Consider the following 27899-nt stretch of genomic DNA (forward strand, 5'->3'; position numbering starts at 1 on the left):
AAAACCAGGGTTTTTTTCTTTAGTGGTTAATGCTCTTGTCTTTTAAGACATCTTTGCTTAACTTAAGGTGACAAAGAGTTTTCTCTCTTTTTCAATATGTTTTATAGTTTCAGGTTTTACATTTAGATCAGTGATTCTTTTTTTTTTTTAAAACAATGTCTTTTTTAAAAAAGATTTTTATTTAGTTAGTTTTAGAGAGGGGGAAGGGAGGGAAAAAGAGAGGGAGAGAAACATCAATGTGTGGTCGCCTCTCACACGCACCTCACTGGGGACCTGGCTGGCAGCCCAGGCATGGACTAGTAATCAAACTGGTGACTGGCTCGCAGGCCAGCACTCAGTCCACTGAGCCACACCAGCCAGGGCTTAGGTCAGTGATTCTTTTTTTTTTTTTAATTTATTTATTTACCTTTAGAGGGGAAGGGGAGAGGGAGAGAAACATCAATGTATGGTTGCCTTTTGTGTGTCCCCTTCTGGGAGTTGGTCTGCAGGGAACCTGTCTGCAACCCAGGCATGTGCCCTGACTGGGAATCGAACCACGATCCTCTGGCAGTGATTCTTTTTTTAAAAAAAAATTTATTTATTTATCTTTAGAGGGGAAGGGAAGGAGAGAGGAAGAGAAACATCAGTCTATGGTTGCTTCTCATGTATCCCCTGCTGGGAATTGGCCCTGCTGGGAACTGACCTGCAACCCAGGCATGTGCCCTGACTGGGAATCAAACCTCGATCTTCTGGTTCGCAGGCCCGTGCTCAATCCACTGAGCTACACCAGCCAGGGCGGTCAGTGATTCTTTTTGACTTAATTTTTGGATATGGTATGAAGTTGAAAGTATTTTCTGTTGTCCACTCAATTACTATAGCACCTTTGTTGAGTTCCTGGTGAAATAAGTAATTTTCTAGAAAAATATAATTTATCAAAGTGACTCAAGAAACAAAAAATTCCCTATAGACTAATAGTCATGAAGAAAAGTTAAAATTCATCTAAACCCAGTGGCCTTTGTGGGCAATTTCATTCATAGTTTGAAGAAGCACACAATTATAATGCTATATCAAACAGATCAGAAAAAAAGAAAATATACCCATTTATTTTATAAATTAGCAAAATCTTAATAACTAAAGGCGATAAAAATGGTACAAAAATAAAATTGACATTTGTCCTTTCTCACTTAATAGAGTCATAGAAAGCCTACTACTGAAGGTTCGGGGGTTCAATTCCTGTTCAGGACAGATGCCTGGGTTGCAGGTTCAGTCCTCATTTGTGACATACATGAGAGGAAACCAACTGATATTTTTCTTTTTAATATAAAAACCATTACAATTTTTGAAATGTTATGTTTTAATATTAAGTCATAAGTTAATTCCTTTAATTAAAAGGTGTTTTTCCTCAACTTTGCTTAAAATTCAGTCTAAGTATGGTCAGTAGGATTTAAAAGTTGGTAATACAGCCCTGGCTGGTGTGGCTCAGTGGACTGAGTGCCAGCCTGTGGAGTAAGGGGTCTTAGGTTTGATTCCCAGTCAGGGCACACGCTCGTGTTTCAGACCAGGTCCCCAGTAGGGATTGCACAAAAGGCAACCACACATTGGTGTTTCTCTCCCTCTCCTTCTCCCTCCTTTCCTCTCTCTAAAAATAAGTAAATAAAATATATTTTTTAGAAAGTTGGAAATACATTTTTCATTAGGCAGGGATCTATTAGTTTCAAAACAGCCTTGTGGTTGGCTTCTTGCATTTGTTCAGAATTCTATAATGTTAGTTACCTTTCGTGATAGAGCTTTGACTTGACTCAAAGGCAAGATAGTTTTTGTAAGATTGCAGTGTGAAGCATGAGTTGAGTACAGAACACATGCATGTGTTCACACACCCGTGCACCCCATAATGGAGGCTTCCATTAAAAGAAGGTGATACCAGAAAAAAAAGCTAAACAGAATGGAGATAAGAAATCTATCAGATGTAGAGTGCAAAACACTGGTTATAAGGATGCTCAAGGAACTTAGTAAGGACCTCAGCAGCATTAAAATGCTCCAATCAGAAACAAAGGATACACAAATTGAAATAAAGACCAATTTACAGCTACAGCCAGCTGTAAACTGCATAACAATCTGTAGCTACACCTCACCTTTTTTTCATTGCATAAAAAGATTAAATACTACATTGATCTGACCATTTAAACATTTTAATATTTAGATTTTTGTATTTAAGTTTTATTTGATTTTATATCTTTTGTTTTTCTTCTTTCATCTTCCACTATAATTTAAATGCTGTAAAAAGAGATGAGTCTGGCTGCTTTCTTTTGCCCATTTTTCCCCCAGAGTCAGTCTTTTCCCTTGTAGTTTAGAAATTGATCATCAAAAGGCTAGAATAAGAAGAACTGTAAAAATTATGTCTTAAATAGTAAAAGAAAAAGGTGGCACCAAAGAAAAGACATTCTTGCTAGGATGAAAAGCTTGGCTTAGTACCGAAGGTGTGTGCTTATTTAGTTCTGGTTATAATCTTATAATGTATCCAGGGCAATGGCTTACCATTGGTTACAGTGAAGCTCATTTAGTTTTGCTTGAATATTTATTTCATACTTAATTGCATACTCTAACCCCAACCAAAGGGTGAAAGGTGGATGGATGGATAAATGATTGATTTATTAAATCACTCAATAAATTTTTGTGGGCACACCACTGAAGCTGTCATGAATGCAAAAAAAAAAGAATAAAGCAGTTTCAGCTCTCAAAGAGGTTAAGAACTATTACTAATGGTAGGCAGAATGAATCAATGTTTTTATACTGATAAAAATAGTTGTATTGTTGGGATTTCATGCCATGTTATTCAACATGACTTGTGGTTAAGGAAATTATTAAAACAAAATTTGCTTGTGTAGCATTTAGTACTTCCTTTTCTATATCTGTGTTGTTTGAACAGTTCAGTGGTGATTTCTTTAAGGAGAGTTTTTTGTTTCATTGTTTTTGTTTTGTATCTAACAGGAGATTTGGGCAAAGATGGGCAAATGGAGAAAACTGGGGCTTCTTAACTGCCTTAGATAGTATAGGCAGACAGTACTTGGTGTTGAAACATACTTATGCATTGCTAGTAATAATGCCTCCCGTTGTAATGTGGGTTAAAGCTGTTGTAAACCTGTGCTTCAGTAAATGTGATTTCTCGTGAAAACACTGAGGCTGGAGTATATTGTAGATTCAGTTTGAGGAACAGTAGAAATGTATCTGATCCAAATGGCCAACTCTTTTTGATTTTAGACCTTTTATTTATTTTCTAAGAAATTCATTTTAAAATTGATTTTGAGATAGAAGCATCATTTTTGTTGATGAGCATACTGGAAATTTTCTGAAATTTTTCATGCTGGAAATGTCAAGAGGTGAGCTAAGAGAACAAATGTTTGCTTTTTATTTTTAGCATGGTAATTTTTGGCAGTATGCATAACTGCTCTGTGTCTGAATTTTACTTTTGTTATACCTCCCAGGTTTTTTTTAAGATTTTTTTATTTATTTATCTTAGAGGGGAAGGGAAGGAGAGAGAGAGAGAGAGAGAAATATCAATGTATGGTTGCCTCTCGTGCATCCCCTGCTGGGAACCAGGAACTGGCCTGCAACCCAGGCATGTGCCCTGACTGGGAATCGAACCGCAATCGTGTGGTTTGCAGGCCCGCCTCCCAGAGTTTTTATAAGGTTAAAAATAAATGTCCTTATTTAAGCATCTGAGAAGTATTGCATGAATCCATTGTATATTTAGATCTATAGTGTAGTGGAGTGGAGGTTCATGTCTAGATGACTTAGATATGAATTCTACCTTTGCCATTTATTAGCTCTGAACTCCTTGGATAAGTTAACCACTGTGTAACTCAGTTTTCTCATCAACTAGGATAATAAATGGTATACTTTTTATATGTCTGTCATAAGAATTAGATAAGTTAATACATATAAAACACTTAGAATAATTCCTGGCATTACAGTGCAAGCCCAGTCATGTGTAGCTGCTACTCATAGAGAATGGGGAGAAGGAATGGATGGGAAATTGAACCTAGTTTATTTTTTCTGAGTTTTAGCTTTCTTTTTCGTTACAGCTTTTGTTAGAGATGTTCATATATAACAGGGTAGATCATTTTTTAATATAGTATTTTATTTCACTGTGTTCTGATTTTTCTGATGGAAACTTCTATCACTTAGTGAAGTGATCAGAAACCAAGAAAGAGGAATGAAGGGGAGAAGCAGAGACCAGAAATCAGCTTTGAGAAATCAGACCGGTGGTGCTACCTCAGACCTTGTGTTTCTCTTAGAAACTAGAAGAAAAGCAGAGCTACTTTTTAAAAATAGGCTTTTCATAAATCTAAAAGCAACTGTTATCAAAAGATGGTATTGTTGTTCACATATAGCTACTAGTTTGCAAGATAATCTCAATTAGGTCTTTTTTTTCTTTTTTGTCATGAAATTGTTCAGTGATTTATTATAATGTGTTCATTACCTACAGGCCTGGGTTTTTCCCCCACCATAAATGCTCCGTAATCTAAAAGGAACACCTATAAGCCCAATTAGTGAAAGTCCCCATTCTCCCTTTGTCTCCTTCCAATTTTTTCAAATATTTATTGAATATCTACTATATGTTGAGCAGTATGTTATTTGCTGAGGATATAAAGAAAATTTCTGCTTTCAAAGAAATGTAGGAGAGACAATTATAATGAAAGTAATAGTGATAAGAGTGATGTGTACCCCTGTATGTAGAGGTATATTCAGGGTGACATTGGAGAACAGAAATGCGGTGTCTAATGCAGTCTTCAGTGTAGAAAAGTGGATAGTCAAAGGAGGCTTCCTAGAGGAAGTGACCCACAAACCAAGTTTCGGGGGAGCACGAGTTTGTGGGACTCAGAAATGTGGGCGCTCCAGAGAGCTGGAGCTGCACAGGAACAGTTGGTAGACCTGGGAGAACCGGTTGCAGTTTAGGAACCCCGAGTGGTTCAGTGGGACTGAAGACAGGTGTTGAGACGAAACACAGCAGGTATGGGAGAATGGTGAGGGAAGAGGCCAGATAGAGAAGTAGGCATTGGGTCGGGTCTCCATGAATGTTTTCTCTAAGATGAAGGACACTGAAATTTGTGTTTATAAAGATCACTGTGGCGCCGCTGTTGAGAACAGATTAATTAGAAAGGGAAGAAACTGGAGACAGGTGGAGAGAAACTCTTACTGCTCCAAGCGCACACAGGAGGATGTCAAATTTGAAAACCGTGTTCCACGGACAGACTGTCAGACCAGCAAGATTTAGAAAACTGTTTAAAGATACAGGAGACTTCATGCCCCAAGTGAATAAATCCCAGAAGAACCATTTCAGTCCTTTTTTTCTTTTCAAAACAACACAGCAAACTGGTAGTCACCTCTTCCTTGAATTTTATAACAGGTGGTATTCTGAAGGCTTTTGGTGCCTATGCCTAGAAACAAGGTGAATGTGGATACAGTGTTTAATCGCTAGATACTGTTAGGTGCTGTTAATTTAGGGCTTTTCAGTAAAAGAAATTATTTTTAGGCTGAAAAAAATCAAATTTGCATGTTGAAGGGTTTTATTTGGTGACTGCACTTTTTACAGCCTCAGAAGCACTAATAAAGATGAGCTTTTCCGGAAGATGAGACTAGGGCCGAGCTAGTTAGAGACTTCAGCACAGACAGATGAGCAAAGGCTCAAGTCGCCCACGTGTTCTCTCGCCTCACTAGCCTGTTTTCCTAACGTGTTAACATTTTTTGCTGTTATGGTTTTAAAAACAAGGTTAGAAACAAGGGTATATATAATCTAAAACATAATTTCTCTTTGAATGTAGAAATACTACACGTGACTTTTTTCGTTTGCTTATCTCCTTGGTGTAAAAACTGAGGGTGTTGAGGGAAGGAAATGGTGCAAAAGAGATGGATATTTCATACATGGAAAACAATGAATAAAGTACGTTTGAATTAATGGCTAGAGCAAGTTTGATAGAAGCACCCTTTGTGTAGTATCCTTGGTTTCCTTTTTTTAAAAGATTTTAATTTGCTTTTAGAGAGAGGGAAAGGGAAGGAGATAGGGAGGGAGAGAAAAGAAACATCATTGTGTGAGATCAGTTGCCTCTCATATACCCCCAACCAGGGGCCTGGCCTGCAACCCACACATGTGCCCTAAACAGAAATTGAACCCGTGACCTTTTGATTTGCTGGAAGGCACTCAATCCACTGAGCCACACCAGCCAGGTCATTCTTGATTCTTTTGCAGGAATTACTGTTGACTCATTGTGTAACCAGGTGTTAATTACTGAGAATTTTTATTTAATAGAAGATGGTTATATTCTCCTGCACATGTGCTGGAAGAGAATGTTTCTAACAAGGAATGTCCTTGTTAGAAAATTTTAAATAATGTTTACAAACATTATAGCTATTGTCAGACATTTATTTTATTCCCACTGGATATGTGGCTGAGTGTTGGGAATATTTATATTTCTTTCTCATTTACTTAGTGTGAAATTAAGGGCCAGATGAGTTAGAAAGGGTTATGCAAGAGAGGAGGAAAGACAGGAGGGGCAGTGGCTAGGAGTCATCTCTCTGAGTCACCAGCAATGAATGCCACTCTACTGGGGAACATGACTTGATTTCTGACTGGTTAGTTTCTACGTCTCATTGATACCTACTGGTTCCTTAATAGAGGCCAATTGAGATTTAGTTTTTATGAATGTGTTATGATTTTATAAAATATGTTTTCCTTTAAAGTAAGAGTACTCAGTCACTTTAACTGTAACTACATTAAACCTACTTTCAGCTCATGAAAAAGTACAATTTTGAGTAGAAAAATATTGTTAAATGTAAGATGGGGGTTGTTTGATTTATAACAAATGGATATAATTCTCTGTAGATCTGTAAATTAAAATAAAACCATTATTTTTCTATAGACTTTGAATTGTCACTAATAGTCAAAGACTGACAAAGAAGTAGTAACTCAATTACTGAAGAGAGAGTGTAAATAGCTCAGTAGTTTCTTCTGAATAAAAGGAAAGATTTTTAGCTGTCAGGGTTCCTTCAGAGCACACTGCCTTCAGTGGTTGGTGCCATGGAAAATAGACACCGCATGCTGACAAAACTCGGGGGTAGTGCTCTGAAACACTGTTGTCGTTGTTTTTAAGATTTTATTTATTTATCTTTTTTAGAGGGGAAGGGAAGGAGAGAAATATCAATGTATGGTTGCTTCTTGTGAGTTTCCTCCTGGGAAACTGCATGTGCCCTGACTGGGAATCGAACCGAGATCGCGTGGTTTGCAGGCCCGTGCTCAATCCACTAAGCTGCACCAGCCAGGGCTCTGAAACACCGTTCTGTTTTACTGAAAGACCTCTGTGTGCTTTAAAAATCCGTTAGGTTCAGCACGTCTGATTGAACCTTGTGCAGTGATGGAAAGGTGCTGTGTCCACACTGTTCAGTGTGGCAGTTGAGCCCCTGCAGTGTGGCTAGCACAACTGAGAAACGGAATTGCACACTGTACTTAATGTGGACATTAAATATTAATATAAGTGTAAATAATCGTATGTAGCTAGTGACCATAGGGTTGGATAGAACTGACCATAGTATTACACATCTTTAGATAGTTGAGAACTGAGCAGCACATTTGGTAAACATGCCATTAAAAATATACTGTAGTGTGGCCTGGCTGGTATAGCTCAGTGGATTGAGCGCGGGCCTGTGAACCAGAGTATTGCGGTTCGATTCCCAGTCAGGGCACATGCCTGGGTTGCAGGCCAGTTCCCGGCAGGGGACTCACAAGAAGCAACCATACATTGATATTTCTCTCCTTCTCTCCTTCCCTTCCTCTCTAAAGACAAATAAATAAAATCTTTAAAATATATATATACTATAGTGTAATTGATGTTTATTCTTAGTACATTTGGAAATGTTGCTTTTTCTTTTATATCGCTTTAGAACTGAAGGGACTATAGTATTAGGAAAATGACAGAGAAAGTTAATCGCAGAGTTTTCAGGTCTTTATGCGTAGTAATCTTCCCAGTGAGGCCCTTCTGCTCACACAATTTGTATTTCAGCCCTCTCTCAGCCTACCTTGTTTCCCTGTCCTGAATCATTGTTTTCTATGCACTCCCCCCCACCGCCCCATCTAACATACTAAAAAGAAAGCATTGATTTTCTCCCATTACATTCACTGCTGTGTCCCCAATGCTGGAACAGTACCTGATACTTTAGAGGTACACAGGAAATATTTTTGCAATGAATAAATGAAGTTTGTGGTCTCCTGATAATGATAATCCAGTTCATTAAACATCTCTTTGGCATTATACAACAAGTATTGAGACAGATTAGTTATGCAAAGTGTATCATGACCACCTTTCTTTTCCATAATAAAACATTCCTTGGAGTCATTATTTGACGTAGAACATTATTGATTGTGGTTGAATTATTGGTGTGGCTCTGCTGTAGAATTTCCTGACCAGAGGGGGCGTGGCAGTAACCCGATTCAGCCACCGGGTGTTACCTAGACACTGCTTCGATGCTCCAGCAATATCATTCCTCTCTCCCTTTTCCCCTGCTTTTTCCTGCACCCTTACAAACTAGGAATCTTTTCCCTCAGTTATTTGTTTCATATCCTCATTTCCAATGAGCTAATTCTCACTGTCATCTAGGCCTGCTTTTCCCACGGACTCTCCTGCACTCTAAGGAACTTCCCAAATCTCGTAAAAATACCCTTTTGTCTTTCTTAGCCAAAGCTTTCCTTCTTAATATAATTTCTTATAACTCTCTCCTCATTTCTAGAAGTATCTCCTAACCTCTAGGGCATCCATGAAAAGTTACTGTCTTTAAAACAAAACCTTTTTTAAAAAAAGTAAAAAGGCAGGCCAATTTTCTACCCTAATTTCTTTCATTCCATGAAGCTGAAATTCAACAACCCTGCTGGCATAATTTCAGTTTCTTTCACCCATAGACACAGTCTAACAGATTGTAGGCTTCTGAACAGACATATTACTTCATGCTGTCATATATGTATGCAGCCGCTGTGACATAAAAGCTTATCAGAACCGCCCATTTTTCCTGAAAAGTATGGTGTTTAAACTTAAACACTCATGCCCTCACTGGTGTGACTCAGTGGGCTGGGCTTCATCCTACAAACTGAAAAGTTGCCTAGTTCAGTTGCCAGTCAGGGCACACGCCTGGGTATGTGTGGGCCAGGTCCCCAGCTGGAGGTGTGCGAAAGGTTTCTCTCCCCCTTCCCCTCTCTCTAAAAATAAATAGAATCTTTAAACTTAGACTCTCATTTATATAAAGAATCTAAGTGGGCTTTAGCTGGTGTGGCTCAGTGGATTGAGCTCCAGCCTGTGAAGTGAAAGGTCGCTGGCTTGATTCCCATTCGGGGCACATGCCTGGGTCTTGGGCCAGGTCCCCAGTGAGGGGCATGTGGGAGACAACCAGCTGATGTATCTCTTGCACATTGCTGTTTCTCTCCCTCTCTTTTCCTCTCTTTAAAGGTAAAATAAATAAAATCTTAAAAAAAGAATCTAGTGGCACGTGAGAGAGCCAAGTATATAAGCACCTTCAGTCATCAAAACCTTTAGAGTCTCTTATTTAATTCTCACAACAACTGTTTGAGTAATTATCTCCATTTTACAGATGTAGAAACTGAGGCTCACTTAAGTAACTTGTTCAGGGTGACTTAATCACTAACCGGAAAAGCTGAAATTTTACATAGTTATATGCGACTACAAAGCCTCTGCTTTCTTCCATTGGTAAGCCATGCTGCCTTATGTAAGTGGGGTAGGCGGAAACAAGTGTTGCAGTATTTGGCATATAATAGGAGGCAGGCATGTTTGGTTTTGTGCACCCAGTGAGCCAGCCACAGAATGAAACCAGTGTTACTTGGGTTAAGTGGATGATTATATGGTGATACCAGTAGTCTTGCATTAACTTTAACCTCCACTGTCTCTTTCAGCCTGTTCTTCAGGCTAGTTCACATGAAGTACGAATGTTTTCTGCTGAGTATCTTGAGCCTAACAGTAGTGATTGTGTGAAGTTTTTGTAAATATTCACCTGACAAATTTGTCTCCTTTGAAAATTACTACTTGCAAAGCAGTAAATTCTCAAAAACAATCCTGAGCATGCCATTTTTATCCGCAAAAGTGAGACTTCACAACAATCTTAGGATTGTTTGGAATGACAGAATAGTCCATGGTCTCTACATTTTCTTCAGCCTCCATTCGTAGCACTTTTCACCCTAATGGTCTTTTGTTACTAGATTCTGTGAGCAAAGCTTAACATTGAAGAATGCTGTTTCTGCCCATCTACTCGAGGTTCATAAATACTTGTTGCATGCCCACTGTGCACTAAGTTGTGCCAAGAGTTGAGAGTTTAAGGATAAACACATCATGGCCCTTCCCAGGAGACATTTCTAGCCTATTAGGAAAGTCTGAAGATCCCTGTAATTCAGGGAGGTATGTCCAGTACAGTCAGTCGTGACCAGCTCTTTATCTTCCCAGTCATACCTCTTGATGCAAGTTGCTTTTTCTCGCCCCTGTCATCACATGACTGGCCCTTTCAGTTTTGATCTTTCAAGATATTTTCTCTGATTCTTAGGACAAAGCTCCACAGCCACACCCTCACAATATGTGTTTGTATAGAGTCTAAGTACTAATCGCACTCTGTTGTAAATCCTATTTGCTCAGACTGTGAGGATGTTAGGGACAAAAACTGTTGTTTTTAGCACCAATATATTGATGGGCACATAACCAGCAATCAGTAAATCTTTATTGGAATTCTGCTTGGGTGAGAGGCTTATAAGAATGGAAGCAACGTTTGAGCCAGTTCTTAAAGGATGAGTAGGAGTTTCTTAGATGGGTCTGGGAGAGAAATTTCAGGCCAAGGGAAAACTCTATGCAAACAGAAGAAACAGTGACGAGTTCCAAGTGACTAGCAAGGCTTTCTACTTCCCACAGGTAAGTGTGTGTAGACACAGGTTGTTAGTCGCGGGGTGTTACTGTCTGTCCCTGTCCAGTGCCCACTAGATCAGATTGGAACTTCATCATGGGATGAGGAAGAGGAGACTGCTCCTTCCCCCAGTTATAACTCCAGAAGTTGAAAATTAGTGTTTTATTTGAATATGTATCTGTGTGGCCTATTAATAATCTCTGTTGGTCAGCCTTTTCTGGAGGAGGGCCACTTTTGCCTAACTTCCCAGTGGAGTTCACCCTCCTTGAGACACTTAGGCCGTAAGAAAGTAGTGTGCTGAGTTAAGCTTAGAGGGTGTGATTAAAATAGCTAAGAGCTTACTCTCCTGGGTAATCCAGTTTACATTGGTACTTTAAGCATAAATCACATTTAAATGAAAGCCTCATACTTCCCTGATTGATCTTGTAACCTGTTTACTGAAAACATAAGATGTATTAGCATATGATATGATGTTAGCATATGATATGATGTGCTTGCCAACGGAAAGTCTAGGAGTTATAAATGTTACCAAAGGTTCTGAGTGCTCAGCTCTTCGCTGTCTTTTTATAAGGCCTTGCTTGCTCTTCCCGAAATACATAGGAAGAAATTCGTAAGTTTTTATGTAACCTCCCCCATTTCTTGAAGCAATAATCTATGGAGGAAAATACTCTTAAAAAAGAGTATCTCTTATTAGGTGACTATTAAGAATAGTGTGTACTTCTTACAAAGTTAAAGTGAGACTTTCCTTTGCATTTCTAAAATACAATGCATGGAAAACTAGAATGAATTCAAGATTTTGATTGTTACATTTTAAAGTCTTCAGTGGCCCAGTATCTTACTCTCTCTCTGCTTGTCTGCTTTTACCAGCTGGCATAAAGTAAATATTGTTGGTCAAGGAACATTTATTGGCTTGGTGCACAGGCAACAGAATTAGCATTTTGGAGCGATTTCTTAAGTTGCAGCGCATAGACTTCCTTGGGAAATGAATGTATCTTTAGGAAGTAGGTATTTCCTTGACCATTTTGCACAAAAGCGGAAGTGAGACCTAGAGTTAGAATCAAGAGACTTGGGTTTTAGTCCTGGCTCTGAGCAAGGCATTTAGCCTCTTTGACCATCAATTTCCTTTTTCTGTAAGGAGTAGAAGATTGAGCCAGATGATCACTAAGAATCTTGTCATTCTTTTATCTTTAAGTTTTATTGCCACCTTCACATTAACCTAAAATCAGTCTTGAGCCAAGCCGTGGTGGGCGTTTACAGTTGATGGTAAACAGCAACTCTGCCAGGATCCATAGATCTGTCTGTTCTCCTCTTGTGTGGTCCTGTCAAAATAGATTCTGTAGTACTGTTTCTGTGTGCGTGTGCGTGTGTGCGCGCGCGCGCGCGAGAGAGAGAGAGAGAGAGAGAGAGAGAGAGATGTGCCTGATTTTTACTGACAGGCCCTAGGTGGTGTGACTCAGTGGACTGAGTGCCAGCCAGCCAACCAAAGCGTTGCCAGTCCGATTCCCAATCAGGGCACATGCCTGGGTTGCAGGCCAGATCCCCAGTAGGGGGCACATGAGAGGCAACCACACGATATTTCTCTCCCTCTCTTTCTCCCTCCCTACCCTTCTGTTTAAAAATAAATAAATAATCAAAGAAACTAATAAATAAACTTACTGATGGCAGTACTTGTGTCTGGACTGTTCTATATGCTTGATGTGTCTGTATACCAACCAGACTTTCTTCTTGGCCTGCATCTTCTAATTTGCTTTTTGGATTCATGAAACAGAAATGTCATCCTCTTCCGTGTCTGACTAATAACCTCTTTGTAATGACTAAGTTTTTTGTCATGTATATCTGGCTTTCCTGACCTAGCCTCTCCTTTCTTGACTCCCCCCCTCCTTAAGAACTATGATAATTATTGCTTGTGTTTATTGAGAGCTTTTCATACGCCAGGTACATTACAAACGGCTTTTTTAATATCCATGTCATTTCATCCCTACAATTGCCCTGCACTGTTTAGTGTTGTATTGCTCATTTTACAAATTAGAAAACCCAAGGCCCAGAGCTTACCATTGAGTGATAAATCTGAAATTAAAATTTCAGTTGCCTCCAAAGCTCGTCCTCTTAAGCAACATGCTGTATTATCTTCATGATGATGTTGGTGACGATGACGAGTATAATATGTTGAGTACCTACTGGGTGCTGAGCAATGCATTTGCCACCTTTTGCCTCCCCATTTTATAGTAGTGGAAACTACTATTGCACATGTTCCACTTTTAGGTTAAATACTCATATAAGTGCCAGGGTTCCAATGGTATTGGGCAGTCTTCTTACATTGGAGCGTTCTTTCAGTGTATTTTCCTTTTGCTCTCTTTCCCATTATCAATGGTCAGCATCTTAATGTTTTTCTGACTACTGCCAGTATTAACAATTAAATGTTGCCTTAGTATTTCTACACACTTCTTACTTACTGGTGCCTTAGCATTATCATTGTTTATTTGTTGCCTTTGCTGTTTTTTTGTGTGTGTCAAAGCAGATAATGGGGGGAAAGGAGAAAGTGTTAAGGAAAAGCAAAAGTCCAGATATTAGAACTCCTTCTGGGATCTCAGTTTGGAAAACAAAGATTTAAATGAAAAGCTCTGCATTTTGGGGAGCTGTCGTTTGTTGAAGGAATATTAGGGATTTGGCACTTAAAAACTCAATGATATGAGACATGGGATTTGACCTCACTAGCCTTAATTTTCTTATCTGAATATAGGGTAAGTAACATAAAATTCACAACAGATAGTTAGTTGTGGTGATGATTAAATGAAACAACCAGTCTAAAATTTATTAATATAATATTGAAATTGTTAGTCCCCCATTTTACCTTCAAGGGTTTGTTAAATAACTCAGAATATGTGGCCAAACACTCATAAGTATGGCATGTGTAGCTTTTTTACATGTAGAAAATTTAGTGTTAGCATCTAAAGGCATGTATGTAAATAAAAATTTATCAAGCTATAGTGTTAATGTTTATGTATTTGCCTATATGTAAATTAGTTATAGCTCATTAAAAATGAAAAGTCATAAGCAAGCTGGACGTTTGGGTGCTGCATGTGGTGAGCTGATGTTTGTCGTGTATTATATCCAGCATGTGAGACTACTCCTCTGTAGTCCTCAAAATCATGTGGTGGTTATTGAGCTTTAGCAAAAAGAAATATTGTAATATACCCTCCAAATATTTATTTCAAGTTTATATCTTAGTAAGCAAAATTTTCAGAAATAATTTTATTTTTAGAAAAGGTATACTCAATCCTAAAATAATGCCCCTAATGTTATTAATTCCCAGTATGTAAATCTCATGCTGCTTCGGGTATGCCACTCACAGGTAGAAAATACAATTTTAGAGCAATCAGGGAAATGTGAGAACAGTCTGATAAATTTTAGGCAAACTTATATCAAAAACATACTTTCGAGTGGATGGATGTCTGCTCCCATTAGCCTGCTACACGGAACTCTGATGGGTTTTTGTGTGATAAATTTACAAGTTGTTTGGTTGACTCTTGAGCAAGCTCCCTTTCTTCTGGAGAGCAGGAACCAAGCTCATTGTCAGGAGAAGTAGGTGTGGACTTTTAGGGCTGTGCCGCTCAGCAGCTAGAATGTGGTTGGCAGTCTCCTCCCCTTCCTGCACTTCTGCTCTCCACAGTGCGCGCCCTGGAATGACAGGCATTCCTGTGTGAAGAGAGCCGGCGTGAAGACGTATTTGTAAGAACCACAAGTGCCCAGGCCGGGACAGGGAAAGAAACTCCAGCAGAGTGACCTCATACCATTTCCTGATGTTTGGCAGTGACACTGAGAGAGGAGTGTGCGTCCCCTCCTCATGTGGATTTATCTTTTGAGAAAAGTTCACTTTGGTCCAGCACAGTTTGTTGTCGTGAGACACATCAGACAATATAATCATGGGGCAAGCTGATGTCTCCAGACCGGTAATTCCAGATGCAACTGGTGAGTAATAAAAGGCAAAGAAGTAAAATCTTGACAGACAAGGCAGATCTACAGGTGAAGTTGAATGCTTTATAGGAATTTGAATGTAAGGATTTTGATGTTTATTACTTTGGGACATTTATAACTTTCTGAAGAATGAATGAAAACATTGTTAGTTATATTTCATTTAATTGTATTCATCTACCACACATAGTTTTGTTTTACTTGGTTCCTTTGGAGTTTTTTAATATAATACTGCTAGGAAACCATCTGTTCATCTCTTGCCTTTGTAGAAGATGACGACAGAAACTCACATTTAGAATTCAGTGGTGTTTTACTAGTATGTGGCAGGGCCTGGGCGATTGATAGACATACGTGGTATAGAACTAGAGCTGCCAACTTCTTTAAACAGGACCATTTTAAATCATTGACTTCATTTTTCTACTCAGTTGTACAGTTTCCAAATAAGTCTCAGACTTTTTCCTTTGTGGTGGTTTTCCATTTCTTATGAGACAGCACTATGGTATAAATATTTCTGAAGTCAGTGCTGTACATTTGAAGTGTCATTATCTCAGAGATAGCTGGAGATCAGGCTGATAATTATGAGTGTAGCTCAGAGTTTCAAAGCTTTTAAGTGAAAAGGAAGTCCATTGTTACAGAAGATTCATTTTCTTAAACTTCTGGGTTTTTGGATAAGATGAAGTTGGAAAGATGGGAAAAATAGTTTTAAATGGATGTTCATGAAAGGATTGTTAAACATAGCAAAGTGGGAGAATTCCTATGAATCACTTCTTGATATTAATCTAACTTTTAAAAAGATGTTTACCTTTTCTTTGACTTAGGGAGCAGCAGAAAGCATGCTCAGGTCTAGGCTGTTTTGTTGTTGTTGTTGTTGTTGTTTTTTTCCCAGAAATGAAAAATGTTGGTGACCTTGAAGAAAAGTATGTAAGGGTAGGAGCACAGGTCACACTCCAAAATGTTTTATGATTTAATAAGATTTATTTTCTAAAAGTATGTTTTCTCCCGAGAACTTGCCAGATGAAATTCCTACAAAGCATTTTTTTTTTTTAAGTTTCACTGAATCTGAGGCTCACGACTCACAAAGTGAGTCACTCAGCGGCAAATTTTTAACAATGAAGTCAGGGCTCGATTCACTTCGCCTTCCTTCATCACCAGGGCTGGGTCCATACCAAGTTACTAACCCCCTTTTTATTTTTTAAATAAAGTGTTTTTTAAATATTATAGGAAAAAGTATAGGGAGAGAAAAAAGGGACGCCCAGAGGCCAATATCCAGCTTTAGAAATGAACTTGAAAACTGACGTGTCCCACCCACCCTGCCCCTTTCTCTGTGCCCACGTTCCCTTACGATGGCATTTTGCTGCTTTGCTCTCGTGACTACTCTCCAGAATTTGGTAGAATTTGAGGCCACTAAATTCTCCAGTGGTTTCTACTCCAAAGATTAGTTCTTTATTAACAAGTATAATAAGGACCTAAATAGTGTGAGGCATTTATCTATGGCATGGAAATGAGAAATCTTTGAAAAACAAGCAATGGGTAAGCAGGTATAAGTTGATGATGAATGGTGGTGTTTATGAAGAAGTCCCATTTAACCTCTATACTGTACAAAAATTTCATCTGAGTAAATGAGGTTTGCTATCTTATGCTTCTAAAAAGAGTCAGAGTCAAATTCATCAATTTTTCTAACTACCAGTATTCCATAATAAGAGACCTATAAAGAAGAAATAGAAATCACTCAAGTACCTAACTAACATTTTGTGTTCTCTCCAGATTTAATTTGAGGGTTTTATTTCCTATTACCTAGAAAATTTCTAGGTGACTAGAAGCTATTTTAATGGACAGACTCTATTTGTAATTCAGAAGGTAACGTATTTGAGCAAATTAGGAGTGGGTCCAGAAGGCTGTAACGTTAACAGCTTTGAGGACTTACACCATTGTTTTACAGGCTTCTATCAAACATAACAATTTTTAATGAAATAAAAAAGCATCTCAGTGGGTAAGGTGTCTGAAAAGTCTTGCCAGATTCTTTGGAAGGGTATATGTCCAAAGTAAATTAAGACATAAATAGTTGTTCAGTAATTAAAAAAAAAAGACATAAGTAATTTGCTTATGGTTCTAGGCCTGTAGTACAGTAGTTAGTTTTGAGATTTAAAACCAATGGCACTCCTGCCCTGGTGGGTGGTTCAGCTGGTCGAAGAATCGTCCCTGTACAGGGTTGCGGGGCCAGTGACCAGTCAGGGCACATACCTGGTCTGCGAGTTCCGTCCCTCTTTGAGGTGTGTGTGGTGGGCAGCTGATTGGTGTTTCTCTCACATGGATGTTTCCCTCTCTCCCTAATATCAATAAACATGTCCTCGAGTGAGGAGTAAAAATGAATGAACAAATCAATTAATGAATAAATAAATGTAAAATTGATGGTACTAGTTTGGGCAAGCCAAGTGATATAAAATCAGTTCCTGAATATATTGGGTTGATTTATTATTTCCAAGGCACTATATAGGTATAGCTCATATCTATATCCTTAATTTTACTTTCTAGTTGAAAATTTAAACTGTTAAAAGGAAAAATTCAAAATATTCATAAATTTGTAAGTTTGTTGACTACCTTGACTTATCATGGATGTCTAGGGCTGTTAACCCAGAGGAGACTGCGTTGAAACAAATAACCTTTGCCTGAGACTCTTATGCAAATTTGAGATGTTATGTCAGTATCCAACTGGAGGTTTTACTATAGGATCTTTCCATCAACCTGTAAACTAACTGAGTATTTGAAAGCTGAGTAGGAATTTATGCTGTGGTGACCATTCAAGGAAATTAGTTATCTCAACAGTTTGTATTTTTAAAATTACCCTTCACAGAAATATGTCCATAAGAGAAAGTCTTATGGATAAGACTTAGTAGACTTACTCAGATAAAATTTTAAAATAATACTTTGCAGTTTTTTCCTTTTCTTCTTTAAAAAAGATTTTACTTATTTATTTTTAGAGAGAGGGGAAGGGAGAAAGAGAGGGAGAGAAGCCTCGGTATGTGAGAAGTTGCCTCTAGCACACGCCCTGGCCAGGCCTGCAGCCTAGGCATGCGCCTTCACCAGGAATTGAACCGGCAAGTTTTCAAGTCAGATGATGCTCAACCTACTGTAAGCCATGTTGGTTGGGGCAATACTTTGTAGTTCTTTTTTTTTTTTTTAAGATTCTATTTCTTTGTTTTTAGGGGTGGGGGGAAGGAGGGAGAAAGCGAGGAAGAGAAACATCGATGAGCAAGAGATACATCAGGTGGTTTCTTCTTGCATGCCCCCCGTGTGGGACCTGCCCGCAACCCGGGTATGTGACCTGACTGTGAATCCAACCCAGGACCTTTCGATTTGCAGGTCAGCACTCAGTCCACTTAGCTACACCAGCCAGGGCAATACTTTGTAGTCCTTTTTTTCTTAAAGATTTTATTTATTTAGAGAGAGAGGAAGGGAGAGAGAAAGAAAGGGAGAGAAACATCAGTGTGTGGCCACCTCTCACATGGGGAGGTCCCCTCCCACTGTGGGGACCTGGTTCACAACCCGAGCTCAATCCACTGAGCTACACCAGCCAGGGCAGTACTTTGTAGTTCTTAATCAACATAAAAGTTATTTTTCTGTATACCAGACTACTTTGCATCATATTAAGACAACCAGCTCATTAGCACATGTCCTTAAATTAGGCACAAAACGAAAGAATTTAAGCTCTACCTTCTCTTTGCCTTTCCATTTCCCATCTCTATCTTTTTTCTTTTCTTCTTTTTTGACTCTCACATACCTTTTATTCAATAATTAGCCTCTTTTTTCTGTTTTTCTTTTATGTAGGAATTTGTTGTTTTAAAAGGCTCTGTATTGTAATATTTCATCTTACCTACATTTCTCTTTCCATTGTCATTTGATTCCTTTTGCTCTGAAATTCCATGTACATGATCATGGGAGTAGTTCTGGGAATGACAACTTAGAAATATTATCACTTGGAGGCAGAACTAGTAAGAAGATTGCTGTCTGAATAAAATTTAATGTCGCTGTATAACAACATTAACATTGGAATAAATAATAGATGGGTTAATTAAAAATGTACTTTTAATGTTTTTTTAAAGAAAAACACTTGGCATTATTTAGTCATCAGAGTTAGCAGAGACATTTCTCATACTTGTATAGGTCTAATAATAAATGCTTTCTTCTGAGGAAGAAGAAACAGGCATGTGTTCCACATAAAATCCAGGAATGAGGAGGAAGCACTCGTGTAGGATCTGTCATGGACTCCTCACAGGATTTTCTGTTTTCAGAGGTGGAATACCAATCGGAAATCATTGTCCCTTCTTTCTCTTCCATTGAGTTTTCTGAATAGCCTGTTGTCATGATAGTGTATCCCCTCTTTCTACTGTCAAGTAGACTTTACAAAGTTTAAGGGGCTTTATTTTGTTGCTTTAATGAGAGAATATATTATGTTCTGTCACCTCACTAAAAAAAATCGTACTCTTCACTTGGAATATTCATTTAAAAAGTGTATGTATCAAGTGGCCCAGGGTATAAAGCAGCATCACTCCCTGTTACAGTCTTGGTCAGAAAACTGTATTTTCCTAGAGTTGGGATCTCAGACCTGGTTGTACCTGCAAGTATTGTGCATTACAGAGAGTGTCCTTCTCCCTGACTGTCTTCCTGAGTGCTTTGCCCAATTCTGTTTCCTAAAGGTCAGAACTATGCAGTGCTTCTAAGGGAAGTTATGGGCCTGCGCTAGACAAAGCCAGCTTTGTTCATTAGCGGCAGCTTTTGCTTTTGTAATGTTGTTGAAGTTTTCTAAAACAGTTCTTTAAATCCAATACTGTTTTTTTTTAAGAAGGCAAAAATGAGTAAGTACAATGGTGAAAGTACCATAAATTAATGTTCTCCATTTACAAAGTTCTGATGCCACGAAAATGCTTATATAAAAGTAAGATCTGAGCCCTGGCTGGTGTAGCTCAGTGGATTGAGTGCGGGCCTGTGAACCAGAGTATTGCAGTTCGATTCCCAGTCAGGGCACATGCCTGGGTTGCAGGCCAGTTCCCGGCAGGGGACTCATGAGAGGCAACCATACATTGATATTTCTCTCTCTCTCTCCTTCCCTTCCCCTCTAAGATAAATAAGTAAAATCTTTAAAAAAAAAGTAAGATCTGTTACGAGTTGGATGGACGTAAAAGATAAATAGAACTATTAGATTATAAATACAATGAAACACAATGTACATAAGTCAAGTTATTATGCTGTACACCTTAAACTTTAAAAAAAAAGATAATTGGCCCTAGCTGGTGGGGCTCAATGGGTTGAGTGTCGGCCTGTGAACCAAAAGGTTTGATTCCCAGTCAGGGCACACGCCTGGGTTGTGGGCCAGGTCCCCGGTGCGGGGTGCATGAGAGGCAACCACACACTGAAGTTTCTCTTTCTCTCTCTCCCCCTCTCCCCCACTCTCAAATAAATTAATATCTTCTTAATAAAAGCTAATTGGCACTTCTTGATAATGGAGCATATATCTTGTTGCACATAACTGTGGATTTAAAAATTTTAGCCAGGGCCGGCCTGCAAACCAAAAGGTCGCCAGTTCAGTTCCCAACCTGGTCCCATGCCTGGGTAGTGGGCCAGCTCCCGGTTAGGGGCACTTGAGAGGCAACCAATGAGGCAACCGACTGATGTTTCTCTCTCTCCCTTCCCCTCTCTCTAAAAATAAATAAATTAAATATTTTTAAAAATTTTAGACAGATAACTTTTTACAATAAAAGTTTTGTGGGTAGAATGGAAGAACTTTATATACTTTAAGCCTAAACATTTCTTAAACCCAATAAAGTATAAGAAATAGAGGTAGAACTTAGACAATAAATTTGTTGCTTATTACTAAACTTAGTGAAAGGGAGAGAATGGTGATGGTTACGTTGGAAACTCGGCTTCCTGTCGATTCCGATTGCCTGTGCCTTCCCTTGCCTCAGCACAGGTGGTTAAGAATTGGTGGTTAGTACAGATTCTAAAATGAACACTATCTTTGACCTAGAACTTTATTGTCGAACCTTGTTTTATCCCTTATCTCTCAGAGGTAGTGTAGGTATAATATTTATCTACAGCAAGTAATCAGTAAAAACCTCATCTGAAAATGAAAAATGCTAAGTAAATTTTAATAACATCACCCTAGGAATTCATCTGAAACAACTAAACTTGAACTAAAAATCTTGAAGTAAATGTTGGCCAAAAAAACCTAGAGGTTGAAGAAAAATCTACTAGGACGCTGCATAATACGTGATATAAGACTCAAGCCTATGAAATGTGAGGTGCTACAACTTGATGAGGGAGTAAATAGTTTAAATACCAGGACACGGTTTCAGGCTACTACACAAAGCAGAAACTCCAAACTCTATTGTTGATTACCTTTCTCTCCCAGCCTCCACCCGCCTACAGAAAACATCAAGACTCCAACTGTGTGTGTGACTTGCTTTCCTAGTGGGTACAGCTGCATGACTCAAAGAAAAGGGTGTTTTCTTTAGAACACACAACCATAAAACTAAAGCCAGCATCCTATACCCAGCTTTCTGGCAAAGGGAATCTGCCTTGTGTTGGCTCTCTTGTGGAAAGCAAGGGGCCACAAGGCCATTTTAAATTTCGTAACCGGTTTAAACAGAAACAATGGAATATCCAAATGTGACTTCAAACCTTTATTTCTTGCCAAATTGGAAACCGAAGGGAGACGGTCATCAAATCAGAGTTGTTGAGCACAAGTGCTGGTGCCCTCGGGGTGTGCTTGTGAGCCGCTCCCAACTCTCTCTGCCGTTGTGGGTACAGGGCAGGTCTGAGGTGTGACTGTATTAAAAATTTAAGAAGGGATAATTTCTAGGAACTTGAATATACTTTTCATTGTATAATTCATTTGTTAGTTTCTTTCTACTGCAGTTTTCTAAGGGATGGAATTGGGTTTTCTTCTTGTCAGACAAAAGTGAACCCCAAACAAGGGTACTAGTTTAAATGGATCCAAGAATATGCCAAAGATTGGTGACTTCAGTTGGACCTAGTCGGCTACTGCTCCCAAGGATCTACGCATGCTCTAAAACCCTTCATTCTATGGCAGGAAAGTTTACACCTGCTGACTGTAGGGCACCGTGACATTTGGTTTCTAACCTTTTCTCACCAGAGCATACTCGTGGCCAACAAGGGGGTATAGAATGCAGGGCCAGGAAGTGTTGTTTGGGTCATCTAAGTCCACTCACCGCAACAAGCGTCACTGTTCCGGGTGCTGAAGCAGTGTACCCCTGAGTGGTCTGGTTTGCTTATTATTCCAGGCTCTGATTGCCATGTGGGAAAGAATTCATTTTTATGGGAACCTAATGTTTAGAAAGACTTATTTTCTTTTGGGTACTTACAAATATGCTGGAGTTCACTTATTAACTGTAACAGTTTGAAAGCTCCCACTTCTCATTGTAAAAAATAAATTTTTCCAATGATAAAAGCTATATACATTTTTATTGTAAAAAATTAGAAAGCTAGAAAGAAGAAACACAAGCCTCCTAATCCTATCATCAAAATATGTCTACATTTTAGTTTAGTTTTTTCTATTCTTTTTAACATACTTTAGCATAGTTTGAATAATGTGGTATATATTTTATATGTATTTATATCCCCCTTTTAATCTCGGATTATTACTCTAGAAACTTCATTTTAATATATATTGTTTTATATAAATTTTTTGGTTTATTGATTCATATACCTCGTGTTGTACATTCAGCTCATCCCCAGTGATTTACCACCCTAAATAACACTTATCAGAAATACCATCTTGCCCTGGCTAGTGCGGCTCACTGGATTGAACACTGGCCTGTGAACCAAAGGGTCGCTGGTTCAATTCCCAGTCAGGTCACAGGCCTGGGTTGCAGGCCAGGTCCCCAGATGGGATCATGCAGGAAGCAAACATTCATGTTTTTCTCCCTCTCTTTCTTCCTCCCTCCCCCTCTCTTTCAAAATAAATAAATAAAATCTTTAAAAAAAATAAAAAGAAGAAGAAGAAGAAATAACATCTTGCCTGGCCAGGGAGTTCATTTGGTTTTAACATTGTCCCCATACACCAAGGTTGCAGGTTCAATCCCCAGTCAGGACACATACAAGAAACAGCCAATGAGTGCATAAATAAGTGAATCAACAAATGTGTGTGTGTGTGTGTGTGTGTGTGTGTGTCCCTCCCTTTCTCTCTGACAGTAACCAGAGGGAATATGGGGAGGGTAATGGGGGGGAAGCGTTTTCAGAAACAACTATAAAGGACACATGGACAAAACCAAGGGGGAGTGGAAGCCCGGGAGGGAGGTGGGGATGGCTGGGGCGGGGAGTTGTGGGAGGTAAATACAGACAACTGTTCTTAAACAACAGTTTTAAAAAAATCAATACATTAAAAAGAAAAAATAACATCTTTGAGAAGCGTCTGTCTTTTAAAGCTAAGTTTTCTAGACTTTTGTGTAAATATTATGAGAACTTAAGGCTTTTATTCGAGAAAGTAGTCTTATATATTTTATAGAGAGTTAGAATTAAAATTTGAAAAAATATGTGTGTGGTCCTAGCCACTATTCTAGTTATAAATAATACCTAGTTAGATTATAAAAGACTATATGCCCAAATGGAATTTGATAGTGAGAGACCTGTTTCATAGACTCTTCAAAGTTGGATTTAGGCAGACTGCTGAGTAGGTCTTTTCTATGCATTTGGCCATTTGTCTGTTTTCAGCCTGCTACCCTCCCTTCTTGAAAATACCCTTAAACTTAAGTAGGGAAGGCTTGACTGGCTGCCTCGCCACTGTCATTTAATTAGTCGAAGATCCCACCCTTCCTTTGTAGGACATTGGATGGAACTGAGTTTTTCTGATGTCCCTTTGGTGTCAACATAATCGATTGAGGGGGACAGAGAAGATGATTTGCTTCTTTCCCTTTTCATTGGGAATGATTAATCTGCTTTCTCTCTTTTTTTTCTGACATCTTTCATTAATGAAAACACTCCCCTGATTTAGAATTTGTTTCAGGAAGCACTTACCTAAGCAAAGAATGTGTGGGAAGAATTTTATCAACACTTTATTTTAATCAGTTATAGGTGTTGCTCTTGAATAATAGCTAAAAGTTGAGTTTCCAGAGCACTCCCAGACAAGTCTCCACCAAAAGTGCTTCATAATATGATTTCAGAGTTCTCTCCCATGTACGTTATCAACAGCATAGAGATTTACATCCTACTGATACCAGGTACGCTGTGTGCAAGTAGAAAGCATCCAAAGAATGAAACATGCAAAGAAAAGTAGTCCAACGGGGGAAAGCCAATCAAATCACGTTTATAAAGTGCTGAAATTAAGTACAAAAAAACCTCAGCTCCCAGCTGAAAATGCTATATATCAAGTGCAAATATCCTTCAAAAATGATGAAATAAAATTATCCAAATTGAAGCATAGAGTTGTAGAAGGAAGTGAAGAGTACCTGAAAAAGCAAATATGTAGCAAATATAAGATAATACTGTTCATTAAAAGGATAATAATGTCTTCTGTGGTTTATTGTTATGTATATGTAGAAAAAGATGACGATAACAAAGCAGATAGAGATGAAATTATTAAACACTGCAAAATTCTTGCATTGTTTAATAAATAGGAAAAGTACTAACTTAATGTAGATTATAATAAGTCAAGAATGCACAGAACAAGACACATAGAAAATAATAGCAAAATGGTAGACCTAAGCCCAACAGTGTCAGTAAAAACATTAACTGTAAATGGCCTAAACACTAAAAGACAACAATTGTCAAACTGGATAGAAAAAATAAAATCAAGCCCTGGCTAGTCGTGGCTCAGTGTGTTGAGTGCTGGCCTGTGAACCACAGGGTCACTGCTTTGATTCCCAGTCAGGGCACATGCCTGGATTGTGGGCCGGGTCCCCTGTTGGGGGCATGTGAGAGGCAACTGATTGATGTGTCTCTCACACATCAATGTTTGTCTCCCTCCCTTCCTCTTCTCTAAAGAAATAAGTAAATAAAATATTTTTTAAAAGGCAAAAGTGTTATTAAAGTGATATAGGGCATTTCATGATTAAAAGATCAATTCAGCAGGAAGATACAACTCTAAATTTGTATATACCTAATAATAGCTTTAAAGTATATCAAGCAAAAATTAATAGAACTAAAAAGAGAAAGAGGAATCCACTTTCATTGCTAGCTGTGTTAACATGCCTATCTCAGTAAGTGATAGAACAGGCTGACAACAAATGAGAAGGAATGGTACTGATTTATACAATGTGATTGCCCAACCTGACCTGATTGGTATATATAGAACACTACACGCAATAATTACACCATACACTTTCTGTCCAAGTGCACATAGAACATAATATATTATAAATCTTGAAAAATAACTGCAAACTTTTATATTTATTTTTAGTTTTAACTATATCTGAAATAAAGAAACACAGGGAGATCCTCGTAATTCTTCTGTAGAAATTCTGTGTTTGAGTAAGAAACACTGGAATGATGCCATGGTCTTCTAGTTTAATTTTCTTCAACACAGTATTAGGTTACAGGCATACAGAGAATGTCTGCCTCTGTCTCCTAACATGTACCAGGGTATCAGGTTTCCAGATAATAATCTGGGGCTGGGTTTAACAAACAAACCTGTCTGTCGTAAGAATCACCTGTGAAGATTTTTAAAAACAGATTCCTAGGTCCCACCTCCTGGAGACTGTATTTTGAAAAGGTGACTGGGCTGATACCAAAGTATTTGAACAGGTTTGGGAGTTACGGAAATAATGTTTGATTTGTCATATAGAGAGGAGGGAGTGGAAGGGGAAAATATGAGAATATAAGAATATGAATGAATAAATTTGGGCTAATAACTAGGTCAGGGTTAGGTGTAGCTGAACCCCACTGCATGAGGCAAGAGGCATATCCACTTCTAAAAGTTTTATAAACATGACAATTAAGCATATTTGCCTGGCCAGGTGGCTCAGTTGGTGGGAGCGTTTGTCCCAAATGGCAAAAGGTTACCAATTCCGTTCTCTGTCAGAGCACATATGTAGGTTTCAGGTTTGACCTCCAGGCAGGCATGTATGGGAGGAAGCCCATCGATGTTTCTCTCTCTCGCTCCGCCCCTACCCCTTCCCCTCTCTCTAAAAATCAGTAAACATATTCTTGGGTGAAGATTTAAAAAAATATTAAGCAAATTTGTATAAAGCATGGAAAGAAAAACACTGTTCTTTTTGCTAAGTACTCCATGACTTTCTTTTAAGTTTTTAAAAAGATTTTTATTCTTATTTTTAGAGAAAGGGTAAGGGAGGGAGAAGGAGAGGGAGAGAAATATTGATGTGGGAGAGAAACATCAGTTGGGTACCCCTCTCACGTCCCCAACTGGGGATTTGGCCTGCAACCCAGGCATGTGCCCTGACCAGGAATCGAACCTGTGATCTTTCAGTTTGCAGGTTGGCTCACCAGTTAGGGCTCTGTGATTTTTTTTTTACATAAAGAAGGAGTGGGTTATTCTTAGCAGTGTTGTAAACAGTGTACACATTCAATTTTTAAATCATAATCTATTGTTATTTTCCATACACATTGTACTTTTTAATACAAACTTGTTTTTGGTTCATGTGCTAGTAGGCATAAATATATTTGAAAGTATATTATGATTTTGTTGCTTTGAATATATATGAGAAATGGGGTACATAAATATATTGTTTAATATAGTGAAGAATTCTAAAGGGATGAACTAAGTTCTACTCTAGAGAATGAGTAGGTATCTGCCCTGGCTTGTATGGTTTGGTGGACTGAGTGCTGGACTTTGAAGCAAAGGGTTGCCAGTTGGATTCCCAGTCAGGGCACATGCCTGGGTTGTGGGCCAGGTCCCCAGTAGGGGGTGTGTGAGAGGAACCACACATTAATGTTTCTCTTCCTGTCTTTCTCCCTCTTTTCCCCCCTCTCTCTAAAAATAAATAAATAAAATCTTTAAAAAAAAGAAAAATTAATAGGTATCTGAGAAGATAATGGAAGTAGGCCAAATTGTCTATGTTTCATTTAAGGACTTTGCAGAGAACTTTTTGTGAATATGTTACCATCTAACATTCCTAAAGCTTAAATGGCTTTTTTTATATTGTTAGTCTATTTATTTGCTTCGGGAATTTTTTTAATCTACCCATTACTCTTAACCAAACAAACATTTTCCTAAGTTTTTTGGAATGGAGTAAAGTTTAATCAGTGATTGGATTAGCAGGACATTTCAGGTTTTAGTCCTTCCCTGTCTCTTCCAAGTAAGGCTATGACTTGAGAATGAGCAGCTTGTGTTACTCAGCTCCATTTCTGAAAGGATTATCATTAACATACGATAAATACTGTGATATTAGAAACACTCTGGAATGTCTGGAGGTCTGACTGGCGGGCGTGCCGTAATTGAGGTAGTTCTGTCGTAGGTAAAGCACTGACCCTTCAGAGCAATACCGTGTGTTCACTCTCGGGGGGAGTGGTCGCGGCAGGCGTCCTTCCGACGTCTCTGGCAGCTAAACTCTCTGAAATATGGTCCACTGTTATCATCCGATTCCATTTCATTTCACATAAGTGATTAGAGTAGTTGAGACCCAGGGTGCCCTCAAGTAAGTCATGCAACTAGGAAGAAAAGAGTTTCTGTCCTCTGTCCTCTTGATCTGTTGCACTTCAGTAACCAGGACCCTGTTTTGCCCTAAGTCATCTGTGTACATCAGGATATGTGTCAGCAGTCATTGCTACAGTCACTCTGATAATCACATCTGTGAAAATCTGACCTTTGTCGGTGGACTTCCCCTAGACTCTAATCAACTGAAAAAAGGTTGATTTTGATAGTGTTTGTAAAAATAAAAAAGTTAATGCTTGTTGATTATATTTTCTGTTATGAAACTATATCTAACAGTATTAAAAAAGATTTTTAGTGAATTTATTATGTCCCTTTATATTCCCCCCAAAAGCATTATTTGCTCCAGATGTGAAATTGTTTACAATAAACATACACTTATTACATG

At 38.5% G+C, this 27899-nt stretch overlaps 1 protein-coding gene across 6 annotated transcripts in view; it reads left to right on the forward strand.

The window, feature by feature from the left end:
• Positions 1-27899, forward strand: part of PHACTR4 (phosphatase and actin regulator 4) — an 84007-nt gene that overhangs the window by 28427 nt on the left and 27681 nt on the right. For 4 of the 6 annotated variants that reach the window (XM_037057168.1, XM_037057170.1, XM_037057173.1 and 1 more), the window contains exon 2: positions 14591-14889. The exons of the other annotated variants lie outside the window; for them this stretch is intronic. In XM_037057168.1, the coding sequence (XP_036913063.1) occupies positions 14844-14889 (46 nt within the window). In that variant the 5' untranslated portion in view covers positions 14591-14843. The remainder of the gene's footprint in view (positions 1-14590; positions 14890-27899) is intronic. 6 annotated transcript variants of the gene reach the window in all.

Source organism: Sturnira hondurensis, unplaced genomic scaffold (genome assembly GCF_014824575.4).
Source record: "Sturnira hondurensis isolate 20B ecotype Veracruz unplaced genomic scaffold, ASM1482457v3 Scaffold0009516, whole genome shotgun sequence".
Classification (NCBI taxonomy): Eukaryota; Metazoa; Chordata; class Mammalia; order Chiroptera; family Phyllostomidae; genus Sturnira; species Sturnira hondurensis.